At 50.0% G+C, this 23,079-nt stretch overlaps 1 protein-coding gene across 1 annotated transcript in view; it reads left to right on the plus strand.

Moving 5' to 3' along the window:
- The window catches only part of LOC140386076 (thioredoxin domain-containing protein 6-like), a 203,381-nt gene that overhangs the window by 65,985 nt on the left and 114,317 nt on the right, over positions 1-23,079 (plus strand). Inside the window, exons 9-10 of the mRNA XM_072468653.1 lie at positions 9,886-10,007; positions 15,952-16,096. Coding sequence (XP_072324754.1) covers positions 9,886-10,007; positions 15,952-16,096 — 267 coding nt within the window. The remainder of the gene's footprint in view (positions 1-9,885; positions 10,008-15,951; positions 16,097-23,079) is intronic.

Consider the following 23,079-nt stretch of genomic DNA (forward strand, 5'->3'; position numbering starts at 1 on the left):
TGCACCTTGGGTGTGACCACACTTACATAACTGCGATCTATGACGCTTTCCGCCACCTGCATGCTCCTAAGTGCATCCAATTGCTGCTCCAACCGAACCATGCGGTCTGTGAGGAGCTGCAGTTGGGTGCACTTTCTGCAGATGAAGCCATCCGGGACGCTGGAAGCCTCCCGGACCTGCCACATCTCACAGTCAGAGCACAGCACCCCTCTAACTGACATTGCGTCAATTAATTAAAATTAAAATTTGTCTTTTTTTTTTTTATAAATACTTTTTTTAAATTTCAAAGTTACTGTCAACTATCTGTTTCCTAGCACTAGATTTCTAATAGAAATGCGATAGCTAACTATAATATTCTCCGATCTCTGGCTTAGATATCCTCTAAATTATAATTAAGTTATTATGTTTAATTAGTTCCCAAATACTCAAAAAAATTTAGGTTAGAATCCCAACCAGCCACTCAGGTCACAGCTTTTCTGTGATGTCACTTCAGTTTCCCCCCGACACACACAATTTGAAAAACAGGTATAAAAGTAAAAATCACTTGCTTACCTTCTGAGATGTTCTCAGGTTCTCTCGCTGACAGAGACTGCTCCTCCACCTCCAATCCTTGACCTGCACAATGCTAATAATATAATAATATAATATGGCACTTACCTTACACCAATGGGTCTTATTATTAGGTTAGAGGAGGAGGGCGGGTGGGAGACACTACACGTGTAGTGTCTCGGGTTTCCTCTCCACCAGAATTTATTGGTTGGGGGGGGGGGGGGGGGCTTGCCAGAGGTCGAACTTCCGGTTCCCGCCGAAATCCAAAGGGCTGCTCCTGTAAAGGTAAGTGCTTTTCACCACCGTCTCTGAAAGCATTGCCCCTCTGGAGGGGCGACCTGATAGAGGTATACAAAATTATGAGGGGCATAGACAGAGTGGATAGTCAGAGGCTTTTCCCCAGGGTAGAGGGGTCAATTACTAGGGGGCATAGGTTTAAGGTGAGAGGGGCAAAGTTTAGAGTAGATGTACGAGGCAAGTTTTTTACGCAGAGGGTAGTGGGTGCCTGGAACTCACTACCGGAGGAGGTAGTGGAGGCAGGGACGATAGGGACATTTAAGGGGCATCTTGACAAATATATGAATAGGATGGGAATAGAAGGATACGGACCCAGGAAGTGTAGAAGATTGTAGTTTAGTCGGGCAGTATGGTCGGCACGGGCTTGGAGGGCCGAAGGGCCTGTTCCTGTGCTGTACATTTCTTTGTTCTTTGTTCTTTGTTCTTTGACCCTTTTGTATCTCTCACCTTAAACTTATGCCCTCTAATTTTAGACTTCCCTAACTTTAGGAAAAGATGTTGACTATCTACCTTATCTATGCTCCTCATTATTTTATAGACCCTCTATAAGTTCACCCCTAAACCTCCCACGCTCCAGGGAAAAAGTCCCAGCCTAGCCAGCCTCTCCTTATAACTCAAACCATCAAGTCCTGGTAGCATCCTGGTAAATCTTTTCTGCACTCTTTCCAGTTTCATAATATCCTTTCTATAATAGGGTGACCAGGACTGTACATAGTATTCCAAATGTGGCCTTACCAATGTCTTGTACAATTTCAACAAGACGTCCCAACTCCTGTATTCAATGTTCTGACCAATGAAACCAAGCATGACAAATGCCTTCTTCACCACCCTGTCCACCTGTGACTCCACTTTCAAGGAGCTATGAACCTGTACTCGTGGATTTCTTTGTTCTATTACTCTCCCAACACACTAACATTAACTGAGCAGGTCTTGTTTGTTTGGGAAGGGAAAGCGGGTAGGATTAAGAAAGTGATACTGCAGAGGAGAGGGCGGGGGGCTAGGCCTCCCAAATTTATTGTATTATTATTGGGTGGGTTCAGGGTTGGAGCAGGGAGGGGGGGCTTTGTGGGTGAGGATGGAAACAGGCTCCTGCAGGGGGTTGCTGGTGCTGGCAACGGCACCGCTCCTGATGGCCCCAGGGAAATATATGGTGAGTCGGGTAGTGGTGCTCACATTGAAGATCTGGAGGCTGTTGAGACAGCATTTTATGTTGGGAGTAGGGTCGGGGGGTTGCTAATTAGGGGGAATCATGGGTTTGAGCCGGGGAAGGTGGATGCGAGGTTTCTTGGAAGGTGAAGAGAGGGGGCTTAAGGAAATGGAGGATTTGTTTCTGGGAGGGTAATTTGAGAGTTTGGAGGAGTTGGGCAAAAAAATCGGGCTGGTGCGGGCGAATGTTTCAGGGATGTGCAGGTGCGGGACTTTGCGAGGAACCTTGCCGATAGCGCCTGCACCCTCGCTGTCAGAGGCGGTGCTGTCAGCGGGAGGTTCGGAGAGGGGGGTTGTCGCGACGTTGTATGGGAGGATCTTGGAGGAGGACGAGGTATCCATGGAAGGGTAAGGTGAAGTGGGAGGAGGAGTTGGGGTGGGGCTAGAGGTGGTCCCCTAGAAGCCATATTTGGGGGTGTCAGATTGGCCGGAGCTGCAGGCGAGTGCGGGGGCAAATGTTTTAGCTTTCGCCTTGCTGATTGCTTGTAGGCTAGTCCTGTTGGGGTGGAGGTCAGCTTCTCCACCCTGTGTATCGGCATGGCAGGTTCTTGCTGGAGTGTTTGACTCTGGAAAAGGTGAGGTTTGCTCTGAGGGGGGCAAGTGATGGGTTGTACAATTGTTGGGGTTTGTTCATCATGCATTTTCAGAAGGTGGTTACCATTGACTGTTGAGGGGGAGGTTTGAGTGGGTTGGGGAGTTTTATGGGGTTTTATATTGTAAAACTCTTGAAAATTTGTTGAATAAATGTACTTTGAAAAATCAGTAAGGGAATCAACAATTATGGGAATAAGGCAGGAAAGCAGAGTTGAGAATTATCAGATCAGATCATTCATGATCTCATTGAATGGCGGAGGATACTCGATTGACCACCTAGAACATAGAAAATTACAGCGCAGTACAGGCCCTTCGGCCCTCGATGTTGCGCCGACCTGTGAAACCACTCTAAAGCCCATCTACACTATTCCCTTATCATCCATATGTCTATCCAATGACCATTTGAATGTCCTTAGTGTTGGCGAGTCCACTACTGTTGCAGGCAGGGCATTCCACACCCTTACTACTCTCTGAGTAAAGAACCTACCTCTGACATCTGTCCTATATCTATCTCCCCTCAATTTAAAGCTATGTCCCCTCGTGCTAGACATCACCATCCGAGGAAAAAGGCTCTCACTGTCCACCCTATCCAATCCTCTGATCATCTTGTATGCCTCAATTAAATCATCTCTGAACCTTCTTCTCTCTAACGAAAACAGTCTCAAGTCCCTCAGCCTTCCCTCATAAGATCTTCCCTCCATACCAGGCAACATTCTGGTAAATCTCCTCTGCGCCCTTTCCAATGCTTCCACATCCTTCCTATAATGCGGCGACCAGAATTGCACGCAATACTCCAAATGCGGCCGCACCAGAGTTCTGTACAGCTGCAACATGACGTCACGGCTCCGAATCTCAATCCCTCTACCAATAAAAGCTAACACACCGTACGCCTTCTTAACAACCCTCTCAACCTGGGTGGCAACTTTCAGGGATCTATGTACATGGACACCGAGATCTCTCTGCTCATCCACACTGCTAAGAATCTTACCATTAGCCCAGTACTCTGTCTTCCTGTTATTCCTTCCAAAATGAATCACCTCACACTTTTCTGCATTAAACTCCATTTGCCACCTCTCAGCCCAGCGCTGCAGCTTATCTATGTCCCTCTGTAACATCCTTCCGCACTGTCCACAACTCCACCGACTTTAGTGTCATCTGCAAATTTACTCACCCATCCTTCTACGCCCTCCTCCCGGTCATTTATAGAAATGACAAACAGCAGTGGCCCCAAAACAGATCCTTGTGGTACACCACGAGTAACTGGACTTGAGTCTGAACATTTCCCATCAACCACCACCCTTTGTCTTCTTCCAGCTAGCCAACTTCTGAACCAAACTGCTAAATCTCCCTGAATCCCATGCCTCCGTATTTTCTGCAGTAGCCTACCGTGGGGAACCTTATCAAACGCTTTACTTAAATCCATATAAAACATAGAACGATACAGCGCAGTACAGGCCCTTCGGCCCACGATGTTGCACCTACATGGGAAGTCAAAAAACAAAAGCCATCTAACCTACACTATGCCATTATCATCCATCTGCTTATCCAATAAACTTTTAAATGCACTCAATGTTGGCGAGTTCACTACTGTTGCAGGTAGGGCATTCCACAGCCTCACCACTCTGCATAAAGAACCTACCCCTCTGACCTCTGTCCTATATCTATTACCCCTCAGCTAAAGGCTATGTCCCCTCGTGCTAGCCATTTCCATCCGCGGGAGAAGACTCTCACTGTCCACCCTATCTAACCCCCTGATCATTTTGTATGCCTCTTTGCGTTTTTTAGGGAGTTTGCTGCCAGCTCTCTCGACGAGTTCCCCACCTCTATTCAATGGCATTTAGTCATTTTTGGGGGCGCTGGGGAGTTTCTCACCGGTTTAGCACTGGGGAGTTGAACTCAGAGATCGTGCAGCCACTTTGAAAGCATGTCACAATCTCTAAGTGAGCGTATACACCCCCTATCCATGGGCAATGTCACCCCCCAACACACATGGACACTACCCCACCCCCCCCTCCCCCAAGTGAGGACACCTCACTATGGGTTCCCTGGGGGTTTGCCTCTTCAGGTCCCCCTCAAGCACACTTACAGCACCCTCTCCCTTCCAGGACTCCCACCTGTCAAGCCCCCAACCTCCCGGAGGCCCCTACTTACCTGCCCTGCACGCCCCCACTCATGAAACCACCCCTCCACCCTCATTTCATGGGTGTGGCCCTCCCTCGGCCCCTGACTCTTGGTAGCGCCACCCTGGCTCTCAGGCACCCTTGCATTGCCACCCTGGCACCCACTGCAGTGCTCCTGGCGGTTTGGCAGTGTCACCCGGGCACCTTGGCAGGATGCTGTTCCGCCTGGTCCACATTTGTGTGGACCAGCACTGATCGGCGCCTGGCTGCAGCCTCCCTGGGGAAGATGGAAAATCGAGCGGGGCCAGTGGATCCCAGGCAAGTAGCTCATAAATAGGTTTACGACCTACTTCCACCAGCGTGATTCTGTCCCTCCCATTTTGGGCAGAGTTCCGACTCCGACGTCTCGTGGGACTTCGGTGAGTTCTGCAAAGCGCGGAGCCTGTCAGGTGGTCGGCTGGAAGCCTCTCCCGGATTCTCCAGCCGCGTTGTTCTCTCATTCGAGCGTGCACCCTCTGCCTGATACCCTGAATTTTCCAAGTATCCTGCTTAACGTTTTTGATCATTGTTTCTAATATATTCCCGATTACAGCTTTTCAGCTAATTACATAAGAACAGGTGCAGGAGTAGGCCATCTGGTCCCTCGAGCCTGCTCCACCATTCAATGAGATCATGGCTGATCCTTTGTGGACTCAGCTCCACTTTCCGGCCCGAACACCATAACACTTAATCCCTTTATTCTTCAAAAAACTAACTATCTTTATCTTAAAAACATTTAATGAAGGAGCCTCTACTGCTTCACTGGGCAAGGAATTCCATAGATTCACAATCCTTTGGGTGAAGAAGTTCCTCCTAAACTCAGTCGTAAACCTACTTTCCTTTTTTTTTGAGGCTATGCCCCCTAGTTCTTCTTTCACCCGCCAGTGGAAACAACCTGCCCGCATCTATCCTATCTATTCCCTTCATAATTTTATATGTTTCTATAAGATCCCCCCTCATCCTTCTAAATTCCAACGAGTACAGTCCCAGTCTACTCAACCTCTCCTTGTAATCCAACCCCTTCAGCTCTGGGATTAACGTAGTGAATCTCCTCTGCACACCCTCCAGTGCCAGTATGTCCTTTCTCAAGTAAGGAGACCAAAATTGAACACAATACTCCAGGTGTGGCCTCACTAACACCTTATACAATTGCAACATAACCTCCCTAGTCTTAAACTCCATCCCTCTAGCAATGAAAGACAAAATTCCATTTGCCTTCTTAATCACCTGCTGCACCTGTAAACCAACTTTTTGCAACTCATGCACTAACACACCCAGATCACTCTGTACAGCAGCATGTTTTAATATTTTATCATTTAAATAATAATCCCTTTTGCTGTTATTCCGACCAAAATGGATAACCTCACATTTGTCAACATTTTATTCCCTCTGCCAGACCCTAACCCATTCACTTAAACTGTCCAAATCCCTCTGCAGACTTCCAGTATCCTCTGCACTTTTTGCTTTACCACTCACCTTAGTGTCGGCTGCAAGCTTGGACACATTGCCCTTGGTCCCCAACTCCAAATCATCTCTGTTAATTGACATGTAGTTACCTGCTTTTCCCTTTTTGAATGAAGGAATTACACTCAGTGGGTTGGATTCTCCGATCCCCGAAGGCGAAATCGTGTTGACGACGAAATCGGGGGCGGCGCCGCTTTCGCGATGCTCCGCCCCCTGAAAAGCGGCATACTCTAGGAGTACCGCACGCTGTATCCACGGCCTCGGGCCATTGTCTGAGGCCCGCCCCGTGATGCTCCGTCCCCGACTGGCCAGGTTCCCAACGGCGTGGTCTCACCCGTCGGGAACTCAGCGTGGTGGCTGCGGACTCAGTCCAGCGCCACCACAGTCAGGGGAGGGCCAATCCGCAGGCAGGGGCGGGGCTTTATTCGGGGTTGGAGGCAGTGGGGGCGGGGGGGGGGCCTGAGGGGCATGAGCGGCCGACGGAGGGGGGGACTATTTTTGCGGTCCGGGTCCACGGCTGTTTCCGCCATGAATCACGGCTCGGCCGCTGCAGGATGCCGCCATGCGCATGTGCGGCCACGGTCCGGCAATGCTCCAGGCCCTATGGGCAACTAGAGCTGGGAGCTCTACGCTGCCTGGCTGCTCGCCCTCACCGTTTTCACACCGGCGTGGGGGACATAGTCTCCCAAACAGAGAATCCAGCCCAGTTTTCAATCTAATGGAACCATCACTGAATCAAGGGGATTTTGGAAAACTAATACAAGCAGATCATGAGTTCTGCCAAAGGCTTTAATCAAGGGGCAGCACGGTCGCACAGTGGATAGCACAATTGCTTCACAGCTCCATGGTCCCAGGTTTGATTCCTGGCTGGGTCAAAGTCTGTGCGGAGTATGCACGTCCTCCCCGTGTCTGCGTGGGTTTCCTCCGGGTGCTCCGGTTTCCTCCCACAGTCCAAAGATGTGCGGGTTCGGTGGATTGGCCGTGATAAATTGTCCTTAGTGCCCAAAAAGGCTAAGTGGGGGTTGCTGAGTTGCGGGGATAGGGTAGATACGTGGGCTTGAGTGGGTTGCTCTTTGGAAGGGCCGGTGCAGACTCGATGGACCGAATGGCCTTCTGCACTGTAAATTCTATGATCTATGAGCTTCATTCAGACCTCATAAATCTTACATTCAATAATAATAATCTTTATTAGTGTCACAAGAAGGCTGACATTAACACTGCAATTAACACTGCAATGAAGTTACTGTGAAAATCTCCCTTTTTGCCACTACGGGAGAATTCAGAATGCCCAATTCATCTGAAAAGCACGTCTTTTGGGATTTGTGGGGAGACACCGGAGCACCCGGAGGAAACCCACACAGACACAGGGAGAACGTGCACACTCCACATAGACAGTGACCCAAGCCGGGAATCGAACCTGGGACCCTGGTGCTGTGATGCAACAGTGCTAACCACTGAGCTACTGTGCTGCCCTAAAGCCCTCTTCCTAATTTTCTTGTTGGCTCCTTACTTGCAACCCTCACCTGCATGTTAGCTTAAAATGACTAATCACTAAGTCCATTAACGATTGGACATGCCCAGCACCATCTTCTCCGGAAACGCAGTCCAACATCTGGTTTTGTACTGTTAAAAAGGCAGTGTAGAGCTTCACTCTTTCCGCCATGAATTATCATGTTTGAGAAGGTATTTAGAGTCAGGAATATTTGCCAACATTGTGACCACGTCTCCTATCTGGAATACTGGTTGATATATTTTTCTTCTGTCTGTGCTGAAGGCTAGGATGACCTGGTGTTGGGGTGCCATCTGCCAGAAACAGATCAACGCCAAGGCAACTGGGTAAAGGACCCACCTCTGTTCACAGAGACATTGGCCCAGTTTTACATATCAATGTGAGGCCATCCTAAACACCACTTGCTCACTCCCCTATGCCCTCTCAATCCTCTTAACGCCTTTCAAATCCTCTCACCCTCCATCCATTGGCAGGACCAGAAGGTCCTGCCAGTGTGAAAAGCCGGAGATCTCGCCCATTATCATTACAGTACCATTTCTTTTTTTTGTACTATTAAGCTCCTTAAAGGGGTTAGTCTTTATACTCTTAAAGCAATGATTAAATACATTTAACCAAATAAAACAAAAGTAACCAAATAAAATTAACTAAGTTGGGAGGTGATAGTCCCTTAAATGGGCACTGAAACACAAGCCCAATTACTGAAGGAAACTTAGACTTTTTACAACATTGGTTTATGAGATTAGTCTTTCTTTATATTTTCTCATGATAATTAATCGATCAATGACTTTCACCTGTGCATGATCTAATTAACGTACCATTAACACAACTGAGTCAATAAATCCTGCTGAACAGAATCCATTGCTGCCTTTAAAGACAGCCAAATACTTAGACAGCCGGCAACACTTTGAAACAACCAAACAAGTGATGAGCTGAGCTTCAAACAAAAAGTAAAAACATGGAAAGATTTCACACAATCAGCTCTGGATTGCAAACTGGCCTAGCCTTTCCATATTGTACAAAGCAGAAAAGCACCTTATCCAATGGATAGCTTCTCAAATGCATCTGAAGACTTTTATTCTTTTACAATATTGTTCTTTTCCTTGACAGCTTACCAATTGTCAGAAGAAACAACCCACCAACCATAATGTCTAATGGTCACCTACCTTTTCACCGCACTACTATCACTACTTCTGTACAGTAAGAAGTCTTACAACACCAGGTTAAAGTCCAACAGGTTTATTTGGAATCACTAGCTTTCAGAGCAAAACTCCTTCATCACTCACCTGGTGAAGGAGCTACACTCCAAAAGCTTGTGATTCCAAATAAACCTGTTGGACTTTAACCTGGTGTTGTAAGGCTTCTTACTGTGCCCACCTCAGTCCAACATCATGGCTATTTCCGTAGAAATGGATCCAAATTAAGCTACAGAATTTTGTAACGACATGTGAAGAAGATAACGGGTTGGATTTTCCGCAGCTCCGTGCCAAAATCACGTTTGGTGCGGGGGAGGAGAATCCAGCCCACCGCCGGTCCAACAATTCTCCGGGACCCGAGAATCGTCGTGTTCGCGGAGTACTCCACGAGGCTGGGGGGCCATTGCCAGAGGCCCACCCAGCAATCCTTTACTCCCAACCGGCCGAATTCCCGATGGTGTGGTTCTAACCACCTATCACCGTTCGACTCAGTGGGCTTTACCCGGAATCTACCGGCCGCGCCCTATCCCCAAAAGCCCACCTAACCTGCACATCTCTGGACTGTGGGAGGAAACCCACACAGATATGGGGAGAACATGCAAATTCCGTACAGACAGTCACCCAAAGCCGGGTCCCTGGCACTGTGAGGCAGCAGTGCCAACCACTGTGCCACAGGATGCAGCCACTCTACTCTGGAGCCCCCAGGGACCCCATGGCAGAGTGTCTTCATTCATTTGCTCTTCAAGGTGGTGGTTCCTGCCTCTGGGTCCTCGTTTCAACTGCTCCTTTCACTTCCCACTTCCTCCACCTCCAGTACACCAGAATTTCACCCCAAGAAGCAGCAGATTTGGGGTTAAGATATTTGTACAATTTTCCGGGAAAATAAAAAGCTTTAAATGTGTTTCTCCCCCAGTGATATTAGAGAACTAGCTTACAGGTTATTCAGCTTCTTCTTTCCCACGGTTTATGAAAAGTTTAAGAAAACTGAAAAGACACTAGCTATCATCAGACCACAACTTCTTCAACAACAAAAAGGTATACAAAGTTATTTATCTATCTGTAAATTTCTGAAGAATTATTGACATTTGGGAATTTTTGTTCTGAACTTTGCAAGGAAATATGCACATTTACAACAAACAGCAGAGGCCCCAGCACAGATTCCTGTGCAACACCACTAGTCACAACCTTCAATTCAGAAAAACACCCTTCTACTGCTACCCTTGCCTTCTGTGTCCGAGCCAATTCTGTATCCATCTTGCCACCTCCCCTCTGATCCTGTGTAACTTCACCTTTTGTACCAGTTTGCCATGAGGCACCTTGTCAGAGGCTGTACTGAAGTCCATGTAAACAACATCCATTGCCCTCCCCTCATCAATGCCCTCATCACGGGAGGCCATTGGATATGGGGTCGCTCACTGCATCCCTGAACTTTTATGCCTCAGGATCCTTGCAGTGCTCAAGCGGGAACTAGTGCGGCATCTCACAGGCCTCAGCCCACAAGTGCAGCTCATGGATGCCTTGTTTGCCCGGTTGGAAAACTAAATAAATTTTGAATGGACCAAGCCGAACAGAATGCCCCGCCAGCAGAATTCTCCACCATCGCTGGGATGCCCCATATTGAGGGGCTGATAGACTGCACGCATATCGCCTTGCACTCACCGGGCCATCTGTGGGGCCCTACATTAGCAGAAAGGGGTTACATTCTCTGAATATACAGCTCGTGTGTGACCATCACATGATGACCATTCACGTGTGTGTATACTTCCCAGGGAGTGTCCACGACAGCTACATCCTGGGGCAGTCGGTCATCCATGGCCTCTTCGAGGTCCACCCCAGAATGGGCGGCTGACTCTTGGGGGATAAAGGGTACCCGCTGAGAATCGTGTGTTGATATGCCTGTAAAGGGCAGCACGGTAGCATTGTGGATAGCACAATTGCTTCACAGCTCCAGGGTCCCAGGTTCGATTCCGGCTTGGGTCACTGTCTGTGTGGAGTCTGCACATCCTCCCCGTGTGCGCGTGGGTTTCCTCCGGGTGCTCCGGTTTCCTCCCACAGTCCAAAGATGTGCAGGTTAGGTGGATTGGCCGTGATAAATTGCCCTCAGTGTCCAAAATTGCCCTTAGTGTTGGGTGGGGTTACTGGGTTATGGGGATAGGGTGGAGGTGTTGACCTTGGGTAGGGTGCACTTTCCAAGAGCTGGTGCAGACTCGATGGGCCGAATGGCCTCCTTCTGCACTGCAAATTCTATGATATCTGTGATAAACAATATTGCATGTAGTTGGTGGTGCAACCTCCAACCAGCAGGTGGTGATGCAGATCCACCATGCTGTCACAAGTTAGTGGTCATGTGACAAGGCACTCAGATATAAGTCAGGGCAGATCCGGTGATCCTCAGATGGTGATAAGACATACATAAGGACAGTCGTGCATCTGGGTAGTTCCAGGGGACTGTAAAGAAACAACATGATTATTTGTTCTATATTTGATCGTTACCTTACCGCGTGTGAATTAATAAAGATCCTGGTTTGGACAAGTCACAAGCAGGTCTGTGGATTCCTTGCTAGGCATCGAACACCGGCACAACAGACCTGGCTAATGACACCTGTACAGAAGCCGGACATCGAAGCGGAGACCCAATACAACAAGGTCCATGTGGCCACTCGGGCTATCATTGAGTGGTGCATCAGACTGCTCAAAATGCGGTTCTGATGCCTCAACCGTTCCGGTGGTGCTCTGTATACACCACCCGGAGGGTCGCCTGCTTTGTGGCAGTCTGCTGTGTCCTCCACAACCTGGCGCAGGAACGGGGTGGTGTGCTGGAGATTGGGGATGAGGAACATGTGCCCACCTCCAAGGAGGAAAGGAGGAGGACAGGATGATGAGGCAGCGCCAGACTATCAGAGTCTGCAGGACATTCTCCAAGCAGACGACCCCCGAGCACCTTCCCCGGGCAAAGAGGATGAGGGGGGTCCTCACGCCAGTCCGCAGACACAGACGTCGCTCATGACTTGGCGAGGGTCGAGTGTTACAGGTCCCCCCGGAGGTCACAGGGTGTGCACCATCTATTTCCCTGTGACCTCAACAGAGTACGAACCTCCCCAGTAATGGGGCAGGGCTTCCCCTTGAACGCGAGGAGCCCACTGAGTATAAAAACCCCGAGAATAGTGTAGTTCGAGGCAGGGACTCCCTTCAGGGAGAGGAGTAATTAATTTACCTATCAATAAACCTTTACTTTTACATCCTACGCATCCACACTCTGTACGGCTTCTACAGTTCGGTTGAAAGAGAAGTTGCTGACAACCTCTGTTTCATTTTCAAAGTGCCTGTGATCAGTAAATTTAAAGAACAGGTGCTACACTTGTTGAGGCGAAGCCTCCTGCAGCACAAGCTGTTCGACATCTGTTTGAAAGACCAGCGATGTTTGGACAGCTTGGGCTGCTGCCGACCTCCCCTTCTGGGTTCCTCCCTGGTCTCATGGGCAGCCAGGTCCTCAGGGCATGGGGCGCAGCCCTGCACATGGGCCACCGCCTCAAGTTGCTTCCTGCCGCATCTGGCCTGCCAACAGCAACGCGAGGGCAGCCTCCGCAGGGTCCAAGATATTATCCATCATCCCGTGTAATATGTGTAAGAAATTGGAGAAGGTGAAAGACTGACAACCAATGGTGTCTTCCACCCCGGGACCCTCCATTCCCATATTTCCCCCACCCCCATCCCCTGCCACCCAACAGTCCCTGCCCACGCTCGCCGGCCGCAGAGGGGGCCCTTGGTCACCGGACCACAGATCCTGTACCTAGACCGGGTGCTAGTCCCCTCCCGGTGCACTCACCCACCTTCTCATCACTGAAATGTCCAAGGTGCTGTGGCCCATCCCCTGGGTGCTCGGATTTTGGCTGCTGCACATGTAATGTTGCCGCCCGCAGTGTCCATGTACACTGTCCATGCATCCCAACCTGATTGGGTTGCTAGGCAATAACTCCCACATGCTACATGGCTCGCCCATCCACAGGAATCCACCTGTGGTGTGTGAAGTATTCACTTAACTGCGATTGCCAATTCACTATTAGCAATAGTCTTCAGCCACGTGCCCAGAGGCCGCCACTGTCAGTGGGAGTTATGAATGGTTGGTGGGACAGACAGTCAGGGGCTGGGTTTGCCCCCATTATAGGTACTCATGACCAGGGTGGCACCAGAAAATAAACAATATAACTGGCTACAAAGCAAAGCTGAGTAGAATCTCCAGCAACAGAGCACCCCTCCCCGATGAACTCAATGCATTCTATGCTTGTTTTGAGCAGGAAGCTAACAAACCGATGTCACCTGACCCAATAGCCCTGGACACACCCATTCCTACCATTATAGACTCAGAAGTTAGATTAGTCTTTTCGAAAGTGAACCCACGGATAGCAATGGGTCTTGACAGAGTCCCTGGTTGTGCACTCAAACCCTGCGCGGACTAACTGGCAGGTATATTCACAGACATCTTTAACCTCCCCCCACTCCGTTCCGAGGTTTCCACCTGCTTCAAGAAAACCACGATCATACCGGTGCCAAAGATGAACCAGGCAACGTGCCTCAATGCCTAATGACCGGTGGCCTTGACATCTATTATTATGAAGTGCTTCGAGAGGTTAGCCATGAGATGCATCGACTCCAACCTTCCAATTGCTTTGATCCACTGGATTCACCGACCGCCACAACCGATCCACAGCAGATGCCATCTCCCTGGCCCTATATATATGGAGCATCTTGACAACAAGGACACCTATGTCAGACTCCTGTTCATTGACGACAGCTCCGCCTTCAACACCATAATCCCAGCCAAGCTCATATCAAAACTCCAAAACCTAGGACTTGCTCTGCAACTGGATCCTCGAGTTTCTGACCCACAGACCGCAATCAGTAATGATAAACAACAACACCTCCTCCACGATAGCCCTCAATACCTGGGCCCCACAAGGCTGCGTACTTAGCCCCCTACTATACTCCCTATACACACACAATTGTGTGGAAAAATTGGCTCCAACTCAATGTACAAGTTTGCTGATGACACGACCGTAGTGGGTTGGATCTCAAACAACGATGAGTCAGAGTACAGGAGGGAGATAGAGAACCTAGTGGAGTGGTGTAACAACAACGATCTCTCCCTCAATGTCAGCAAACCTAAAGAGCTGGTCATTGACTTCAGGGAGCAAAGTATCGTACACACCCGTCTGCATCAATGGTGCCGAGGTGGAGATGGTTGACCGCTTAAAGTTCCTAGGTGTGCACATTACCAACAATCTGTCCTGGTCCACCAACGTTGACGCTACAACCAAGAAAGCACAACAACACCTATCCTTCCTCAAGAAATTAAGGAAATTCAGCATGTCCACAACGACTCTTACAAATTGTTACAGATGCACAATAGAAAGTATCCTATCTGGCTGCATAAGACCATAAGACATAGGAGCACAATTAGACCACTCGGCCCATCGAGTCTGCTCCGCCATTCAATCATGGCTGATATTTTCTCATCCCCATTCTCCTACCTTCTCCCCATAACCCCTGATCCCTTATTAATCAAGAATCTGTCTATTGCGTACAGTTCTGGTCACCTCATTATAGGAAGGATGTGGAAGCTTTGGAACGGGTGCAGAGGAGATTTACCAGGATGTTGCCTGGTATGGAGGGAAATCTTATGAGGAAAGGCTGATGGACTTGAGGTTGTTTTCGTTAGAGAGAAGAAGGTTAAGAGGAGACTTAATAGAGGCATACAAAATGATCAGGGGGTTAGATAGGGTGGACAGTGAGAGCCTTCTCCCGCGGATGGAAATGGCTAGCACGAGGGGACATAGCCTTAAACTGAGGGGTAATAGATATAGGACAGAGGTCAGAGGTAGGTTCTTTACGCAAAGAGTGGTGAGGCTGTGGAATGTCCTACCTGCTACAGTAGTGAACTCGCCAACATTGAGGGCATTTAAAAGTTTATTGGATAAACATATGGATGATAATGGCATAGTGTAGGTTAGATGGCTTTTGTTTTTTGACTTCCCATGTCGGTGCAACATCGTGGGCCGAAGGGCCTGTACTGCGCTGTATCGTTCTATGTTCTATGTTCTATCTCTGTCTCAAAGGCACTCAGTGATTTGGCCTCCACAGCCTTCTGCGGCAAAGAGTTCCACAGATTCACCACCCTCTGGCTGAAGAAATTCCTCCTCTTCTCTGTTTTAAAGGATCATCCCTTCAGTCTGAGATGGTGTCCTCTGGTTCTAGTTTTTCCTACAAGTGGAAACATCCTCTCCACGGCCACTCTATCCAGGCCTCGCAGTATCTTGTAAATTTCAATAAGATCTCCCCTCATCCTTCTAAAGTCCAACTAGTACATACCCAGAGTCCTCAACTGTTTTTCAGTTATTTATTTAGATTTCCAGAAGGCCTTTGTCAAGGTGCCGCACAGGAGACTGTTAAATAAGTTAAGAGCCCATGGTGTGGTGTTCAGGGTAAGATCCTGGCATGGATAGAGGATTGGCTGACTGGCCGAAGGCAGAGAGTGGGGATAAAGGGGTCTTTTTCGAGATGGCAGCCCACTCTCTTAGCCTGTCCAAGTCCTTCTGCAGCCCGTCTGCTTCCTCAATATTACCTGCCCTGCACCCACCCCCCCAACCTCCATACCCCCCTCCACCCTCCTTTCATGGATATGACCCCCCTCGGGACCTGATGCATGGCAGTGCCATCCAGGCACCCTTGCAATGTCACCATGGCAGTGCTCCTGCCAGCTTGGCATTACCAAAAGGAATTATCAAATGTAGCGAAGGTGAAATGCAGGAACCTTGCTTTAATATTTTTATAATTAAAACCCTCATCTATAGCACTTGGAATACAACTGATATTTGAGAAACATTAATACTGAACCTAGAAGTGTGTAAAATATGCCCAGTGTACTCTGCCTTTTTGTACAATTATGTTTTTTATTTAATGATTTATGCATTCTTGTTTTTAGGTGAAATTTTGGAGGAGATCACGAATGCGAGATTTACCATTGGACGACAAAAAGAAATAAAACTCACAGAACAACAAATGACAAAATTTTACTCACTAAATGAGGAAATCAGCTTGCCCCGAGAATTTGTCGAATACATGATAAGGTAATTTTGTGTTATAAAAACTGAACCTCCTAAGGCTCTGAAGTGGTAGACAAATGGAGTTCAATCGAGAGAAGTGTGTGATTTTACATTTGGGGAAGGCTAACAATGCAAGGGAATCACAATAAATGGTAGGTTCCTGAGAAGGGTAAAGGAACATATTGTACATATCCATAAATCCCTGAAAGTTGGACAGGACATTGGACATTGGTCAAGAAGGCATTCGAGATAGTTATCTTTATTAGCTGAGGAATACAATTTATTTTTTTAATTCATTTGTATGGGATGTCGGTGTCACGGGCTAGGCCAGCATTTGTTGCCCATCCCTAATTGTCCTTGGGAAGGTGGTGGGAGCTGCCTTCTTGAACCGCTGCAGTCCATGTGGTGTAGGTACACCCACTGTGCTGTTAGGAAGGTAGTTCCAAAATTTTGACCCAGAGACTGAAGGAATGGCGATAAGTCAGGATGGTGAGCGACTTGGAGGGGTACCTCCAGGTGGTGATGTTCCAATTTAGCTGCTGCCCTTTTCCTTCTAGATGGCAGTGGTCGTGGGTTTGGAAGATTCTGCCTAAAGAGCCTTGGTGAATTACTGCAGTGCAGCTTGTAGATGGTACACACGGCTGATACTGTGCGTCGGAGGTGGAGGGAGTGAATATTTGTGGAATATCAAGCGGGTTGATTTGTCCTGAATGGTGTTGAGCTTCTTGAGTGTTGTTGGAGCTGCGCTCATCTAGGCAATATTCTTTGCTTTGTGGATGGTGATGGCTTTGAAGTGTATTGTCTTACAAATAAGATCAAGCTATGTTTCAAACAAAGCTTATTTATTAACACTACAACTAAACTAGATTCGAACCAACTTACTAAGATACAAATATTAGAAAATACACAAAGACTTTGCTTCTATCTACAAAGCTTCTGAAAACACGATCACTCTCTAACCCGCCGAATCACCTATTCTCAGAATCAAGGTATCACGTGATTTACACCTGTGCTCTTGATCACCATCTAGTGGTTGGAAGCATTCACATCAAATTGTTAACCCTTCATTTACTATATAATGTACATATTGTCACAGGGAGAATTCCATCACACTCCTGATTTGTGCCTTGTAGATGGTGGACAGGCTTTGGGAGTATAAGAATATAAGTAAAAGTAAAATATGGCAGATGCTGGAAATCCAAAGTAACAGTTCCGAAGAAGAATCCTGCGCAAGATTCTCCGCCCCACCACATTTCTGTTTCACCCCGCCGGCAGCCTGGGGGTTTCCCGACGGCGTGGGGCTGCCCCACAATGGGAAACCCCATTGACTGGCCGGCATAACGGAGCATTCCGCCGGCGGAGAATCCAGTCCCATATTTGACTTGAAATCTTATTTCCAGGGGGATTTTCCACTCCTGTTTTTGGGGGCCAAATCGGCAGCGGGAGCCAAAATTCCCACAAGAGTCCCAAAATGCAATTTTATGCCGGCATGGTTCCTGTTATGGCATAACGGATATCCCGACATTGAATGTCAACCCTAACCACCGTCCCCCCCCTCCCGGTTAAGTTGTTCATTCACACCAACGTGGATCACAACAATTCCCCCATAACGTGCAACTGGTGAGCAGAACCCGCTGGAAGTGCACAGGTGAGTACAGCCCACGGGGGTAGATGGCCATGCCCGAGCAGTGCCCTGGCACTGTCCCGGCACTGCTCCCTGGCACTGCTTGGGGGGAGGGGTTCCGTGGTTGGGGGGGGTGTTCCATGTCCGTGGAGGAGGTGGGGAGCTTTGTGGTGAGGGAATTTCATGGGGGAGGGACTCTGTGAAGAGGGGGTGATCGCGGGAAGCATCCTGATATTGGGCCAGCCGCTTAACTTTCTTTTAACTAAGATCCCTATAATACGGCTTTCACCCCATGTTTCATGCCCACTGCGACAATGCAAAAAAAATCACAAAACTGTCACTCTTTGCTTGCTCGAGTTGCTGAACCTTTCCTGGTGATGGTGCTGGAACTGTATGAAGCACTGGTTAGGCTACAGCCAGAGAATGCAGTTGTGGTCACTTCAGTCTCTAAAAGATAGATAAGTTGGTCAAGGAGACACACATGATACTTGTCTTTATTAGTTGAGCAATGGAATATAATAAATGGGGGATTATGCTGGAACTGTATAAAACCGTGTTTAGGCTACAGTTAGAGTATGCAGTTTTGATCACTGCATTTTAGAAAATGATCTTGCATTGACAGGGTGTACAGAGGAGTATGTAACATGGACTAGAACATTTTAGTTATGAGGAAAGATTGGATAGAGTTGTTTTCTTTGGAACAGAGGAGGCTTAGGGAGACCTAATTGAAGTGGCTGGTTTAGTACTATAGGGCTGGGGGTGAGGGTTGGTGGGGGGGGGGGGGGCACTGCTGGGCAGGGGCGCGGACATCACAATACTCCCTCACCACCGAGAACCCTCACCTCCCACACCACCCTCACCTCCCTCACCACCAAACACTCTCATCCCCCACACCACCGACCACCCTCACCTCTCCCACCACCGACCACCCTCACCCCCCACACCACCAAGCACCCTCACCCCCCACACCACCGACCACCCTCACCCCCCACACCACCGACCACCCTCACCCCCCACACCACCGACCACCCTCACCCCCCACACCACCGACCACCCTCACCCCCCACACCACCGACCACCCTCACCTCCCACACCACCGACCACCCTCACCCCCCACACCACCGACCACCCTCACCCCCCACACCACCAAGCACCCTCACCTCCCTCATCACCGAACACCCTCACCTCCCTCATCACCCACACCACCAAACACCCCCACCTCCCCCACCACCAACCACCCTCACCTCCCCACCACCAACCACCCTCACCTCACCACCACCGAGCACCCTCATCTCCCACGCCACCCTCACCACCCTCACCTCCCTCATCACCAAAAACCCACACCACCCTCACCTCCCTCATCACTGAACACCCACACCACCCTCACCTCCCTCACCACCGAGCACCCTCATCCCCCACGCCACCCATACCACCCTCACCTCCCTCATCACCGAAAACCCACACCACCCTCATCTCCCACCCCCACCCCCCATCCCCCATGCACACACCCCTCCGTTATATATACCTGCGGCACTACATGCCAGTGGCACTGGGTTGGCAGTGACAGCGGGTCTGGTCCATGGCATGGAGGATAATGTCAGCCCGCTCTGCGATGAGCTCCATGCTCAACATCATTAGGCAATGTCTGACTCATGCCCACAGTAGCACCTTCCACCTGGGTGATCCCTGCATGTGAGCTGGCCAGTCCATCACACGGCCCTGTTGAATAGCTGAGGAGGGGGATGATGGGGACTGTCAGGGGAGGGGGTGCTGTGCAGTCCACCCACAGAGCCTCACTCATCCACCAACCCCTCACTCCCAGTGGCCCATCGCTGACCACCTACCCTTCACCCATCAGACAGAGCACAGCGGCAGCTTTCAACGGTGTTAGCAGGTGTTTAATGTGAAGAGGTATGTACAGTCTGTGCCCTAGCCACTATAACTAAGCTGTGCCCTGCACCCATGCCAACTTAACTGGTGTCTAACTTTCTAGCCTTACGGGCCCTACCACTACGTCTTTGTGGTTCCCAGACGGTACAGCAGGAGTGGAGGTGGACTGCTGTGACCCCTGCCCTGCGACGAGGGTTCCCGTTGGCAAACGTCACCTGGGGCGGCCCCACCAGGATAGGCCGGGCTGCTCCTCGGGCGCCCCGAGGGGGGAGGGGGAGTCCGAGGTGCTGCAGTGTTCTGGGACCTCCCCTGCAGGAGTCACCGGCACGGGCCCCAGCACTTCCTCCTCTATGTGGTGCCCGATGGTCACCGGGCTTCTCCATGGGATGGGGGTGCGAGCGGACCATCCCCCGAGGCCCCCATGACACCTGGCGCTGCCAGTCCTGGTTGCCCGCTCTGATATCGACAAGGGATGAACGTTAGCGCTCATGGAGTACAACGAGCGGGCCATCTCCATCTGGGACTGTGCCACCACCCTCCGTGTCTGTGCGACGCCGGCATGCGCCTGGGCAATGTGACCGATGTTCTCAGAAATGGCCTACTGTGGCTAGGCCACACTGAGGAGCGCAGCTGCAATGTCCAGGTGGCTCTGGCACATGGCTGCCTGTGAGATGGCAGCCCTGACCTGGGCCATGGCCCCCGACTGCACAGATTGCCCCAGGTCTTGCAAGCGCTGACCCATGTCCGACACCGTCGCCTCCGTTGCCTCCACCGCGGACGCCACCCATGCAGTTTCAGCCTGGGTGGTACGCATGACCAGCACCACTCCTTGCTCCTGGAGGTGGATGGACTCCTCCACCTGCCCCTGCAGGTGCTGGAAGCCGTCCGTCATCGCCTCCTCTAGTACCTGGGTTTCTGCCTGCACCTGCACTATGGGTAGGACTGGATGTTCCAGGAGCCCGGACCCCGTCTGGGCGGCAGCTGGTTGGTGGGGCTGGCCTGCCCTCCGACCGTCCGGCAACTCAGCTGCTCCTTTCTCCACCTGCTGTACTGGAACGACTGTGTGGTGCGCACCAGTGAGTGTCCCAGAAGCCTCTTCACTAAATTGCCCAACCGAGGTGTCTCTGAGATGGTGGAGGGTGTTGGAGATAGCTGTGACAGAAAGTCAGTGTCCTCCTCTGACCCAAACTCTGGGGTCTCCTGGGTCAAGGTGCCCTGGGTCGTGGTGTCCTGGAGCATAGTATCCTGGGTCGTAGTGTCCTGGGTTGTAGTGAGCTGGGTCGTAGTGTCCTGGTTGTACTGTCCTGGGTCGTAGTGTCCTGGGTCGTGGTGTCCTGGGTTGTAGTGAGCTGGGTCATAGTGTCCTGGGTCGTAGTATCCTGGGTCATACTGTCCTGGGTTGTACTGTCCTGGGTCGTACTGTCCTGGGTCGTAGTGTCCTGGGTCGTAGTGTCCTGGGTCGTAGTGTCCTGGGTCGTGGTGTCCTGGGTCGTAGTGTCCTGGGTCATACTGTCCTGGGTTGTACTGTCCTGGGTCATACTGTCCTGGGCCATAGTGTCCTGGGTCATAGTATCCTGGGTTGTACTGTCCTGGGTCGTACTGTCCTGGGTCGTAGTGTCCTGGGTCGTAGTATCCTGGGTTGAGGTATCCTGGGTCATACTGTCCTGGGTTGTACTGTCCTGGATCGTACTGTCCTGGGTCGTAGTGTCCTGGGTCATAGTGTCCTGGTGTAGCCACCTGGGTTGGCCAACTCCCAACGTAAAAGGGAGAACAGCAAAGGCTGAAGGGAAATTCAGCCAACACAGGCAGAAACTAGCAGGTGCAAGTTTACTGTGATTTAAACTCTGCAAAAGCCCAGACAGCATCGATACAAGCCATCTACACACTAATGAGCAATCCCCGGGAACAATCAAAACATTTGAGATAAACAAAGCCAAACCAGACTCCTCGGCGCCAGCAGCAGCCAACAGAAAAGAGGTTAACGGACACCTCAAGACCGCCCATCAATCAGGGAACCGCTCCAATATTGGAGAAATCGAACCAAGCGATTGGAACCAAGTCCAATCATTTGGAACCAGGTACGGGGTCCGCCCCGAAAGGCGGGAAGCCCCTGGGGACTATAAAGTAAAACCCCCAAGTTCAAATCGTCCTTCTTGACAGGGTCACTCAACAACGCGAACCAACCCTTGACAGTGACCTGTTCAGCTGCCGCCAAAAGACCATAAGTCTCAAGTCAACGATCGCTACGAGATAGGCGCTCCTCGCTACCAGTCCATACCAGCTTTTGAATCCCACAGACTCAGAACCAGAACGAAAGGCCATTTGTTCCCCTGATCTGGTGGGCCAGTCCGAAGCTAAGTATAGGCTTGTTAGTTGCAGAAGTAGCTTAGAAAGTAGAATTTATGCATGAGTAGATTTGACTGTGTGTAAATAAATGTGCTTTGATTTGAATCTTACTAATTGGTGTATTGGGTTATTGATCATTACTTGAACTTGAACCTCGTGGCGGTATCATAAAGATACCTGGCGATTCAAGAGCAAAGGTTATAAAACAGAGCCAATTGAACCAATCAAAAGTTAGCAACACTGGGTTGTACTGTCCTGGGTCGTAGTGCCCTGGGTCGTAGTATCCTGGGTAATACTGTCCTGGGTCGTACTGTCCTGGGTCGTACTGTCCTGGTTCGTAGTGTCCTGGGTCGTAGTATCCTGGGTCATACTGTCCTGGGTCGTACTGTCCTGAACAAAGAACAAAGAACAAAGAAATGTACAGCACAGGAACAGGCCCTTCGGCCCTCCAAGCCCGCGCCGACCATACTGCCCGACTAAACTACAATCTTCTACACTTCCTGGGTCCGTATCCTTCTATTCCCATCCTATTCATATATTTGTCAAGATGCCCCTTAAATGTCCCTATCGTCCCTGCTTCCACTACCTCCTCCGGTAGCGAGTTCCAGGCACCCACTACCCTCTGCGTAAAAAACTTGCCTCGTACATCTACTCTAAACCTTGCCCCTCTCACCTTAAACCTATGCCCCCTAGTAATTGACCCCTCTACCCTGGGGAAAAGCCTCTGACTATCCACTCTGTCTATGCCCCTCATAATTTTGTAGACCTCTATCAGGTCGCCCCTCAACCTCCTTCGTTCCAGAGAGAACAAACCGAGTTTATTCAATCGCTCCTCATAGCTTATGCCCTCCATACCAGGCAACATTCTGGTAAATCTCTTCTGCACCCTCTCTAAAGCCTCCACATCCTTCTGGTAGTGTGGCGACCAGAATTGAATCCTGGGTCGTAGTATCCTGGGTCATACTGTCCTGGGTCGTACTGTCCTGGGTTGTAGTGTCCTGGGTCGTAGTATCCTGGGTCATACTGTCCTGGGTCGTACTGTCCTGGGTCGTAGTACCCTGGGTCATACTGTCCTGGGTCGTACTGTCCTGGGTCGTAGTATCCTGGGTCATACTGTCCTGGGTCGTACTGTCCTGGGTCGTAGTAT

This window comes from Scyliorhinus torazame, chromosome 11 (assembly GCF_047496885.1).
Source record: "Scyliorhinus torazame isolate Kashiwa2021f chromosome 11, sScyTor2.1, whole genome shotgun sequence".
Lineage (NCBI taxonomy): Eukaryota > Metazoa > Chordata > Chondrichthyes > Carcharhiniformes > Scyliorhinidae > Scyliorhinus > Scyliorhinus torazame.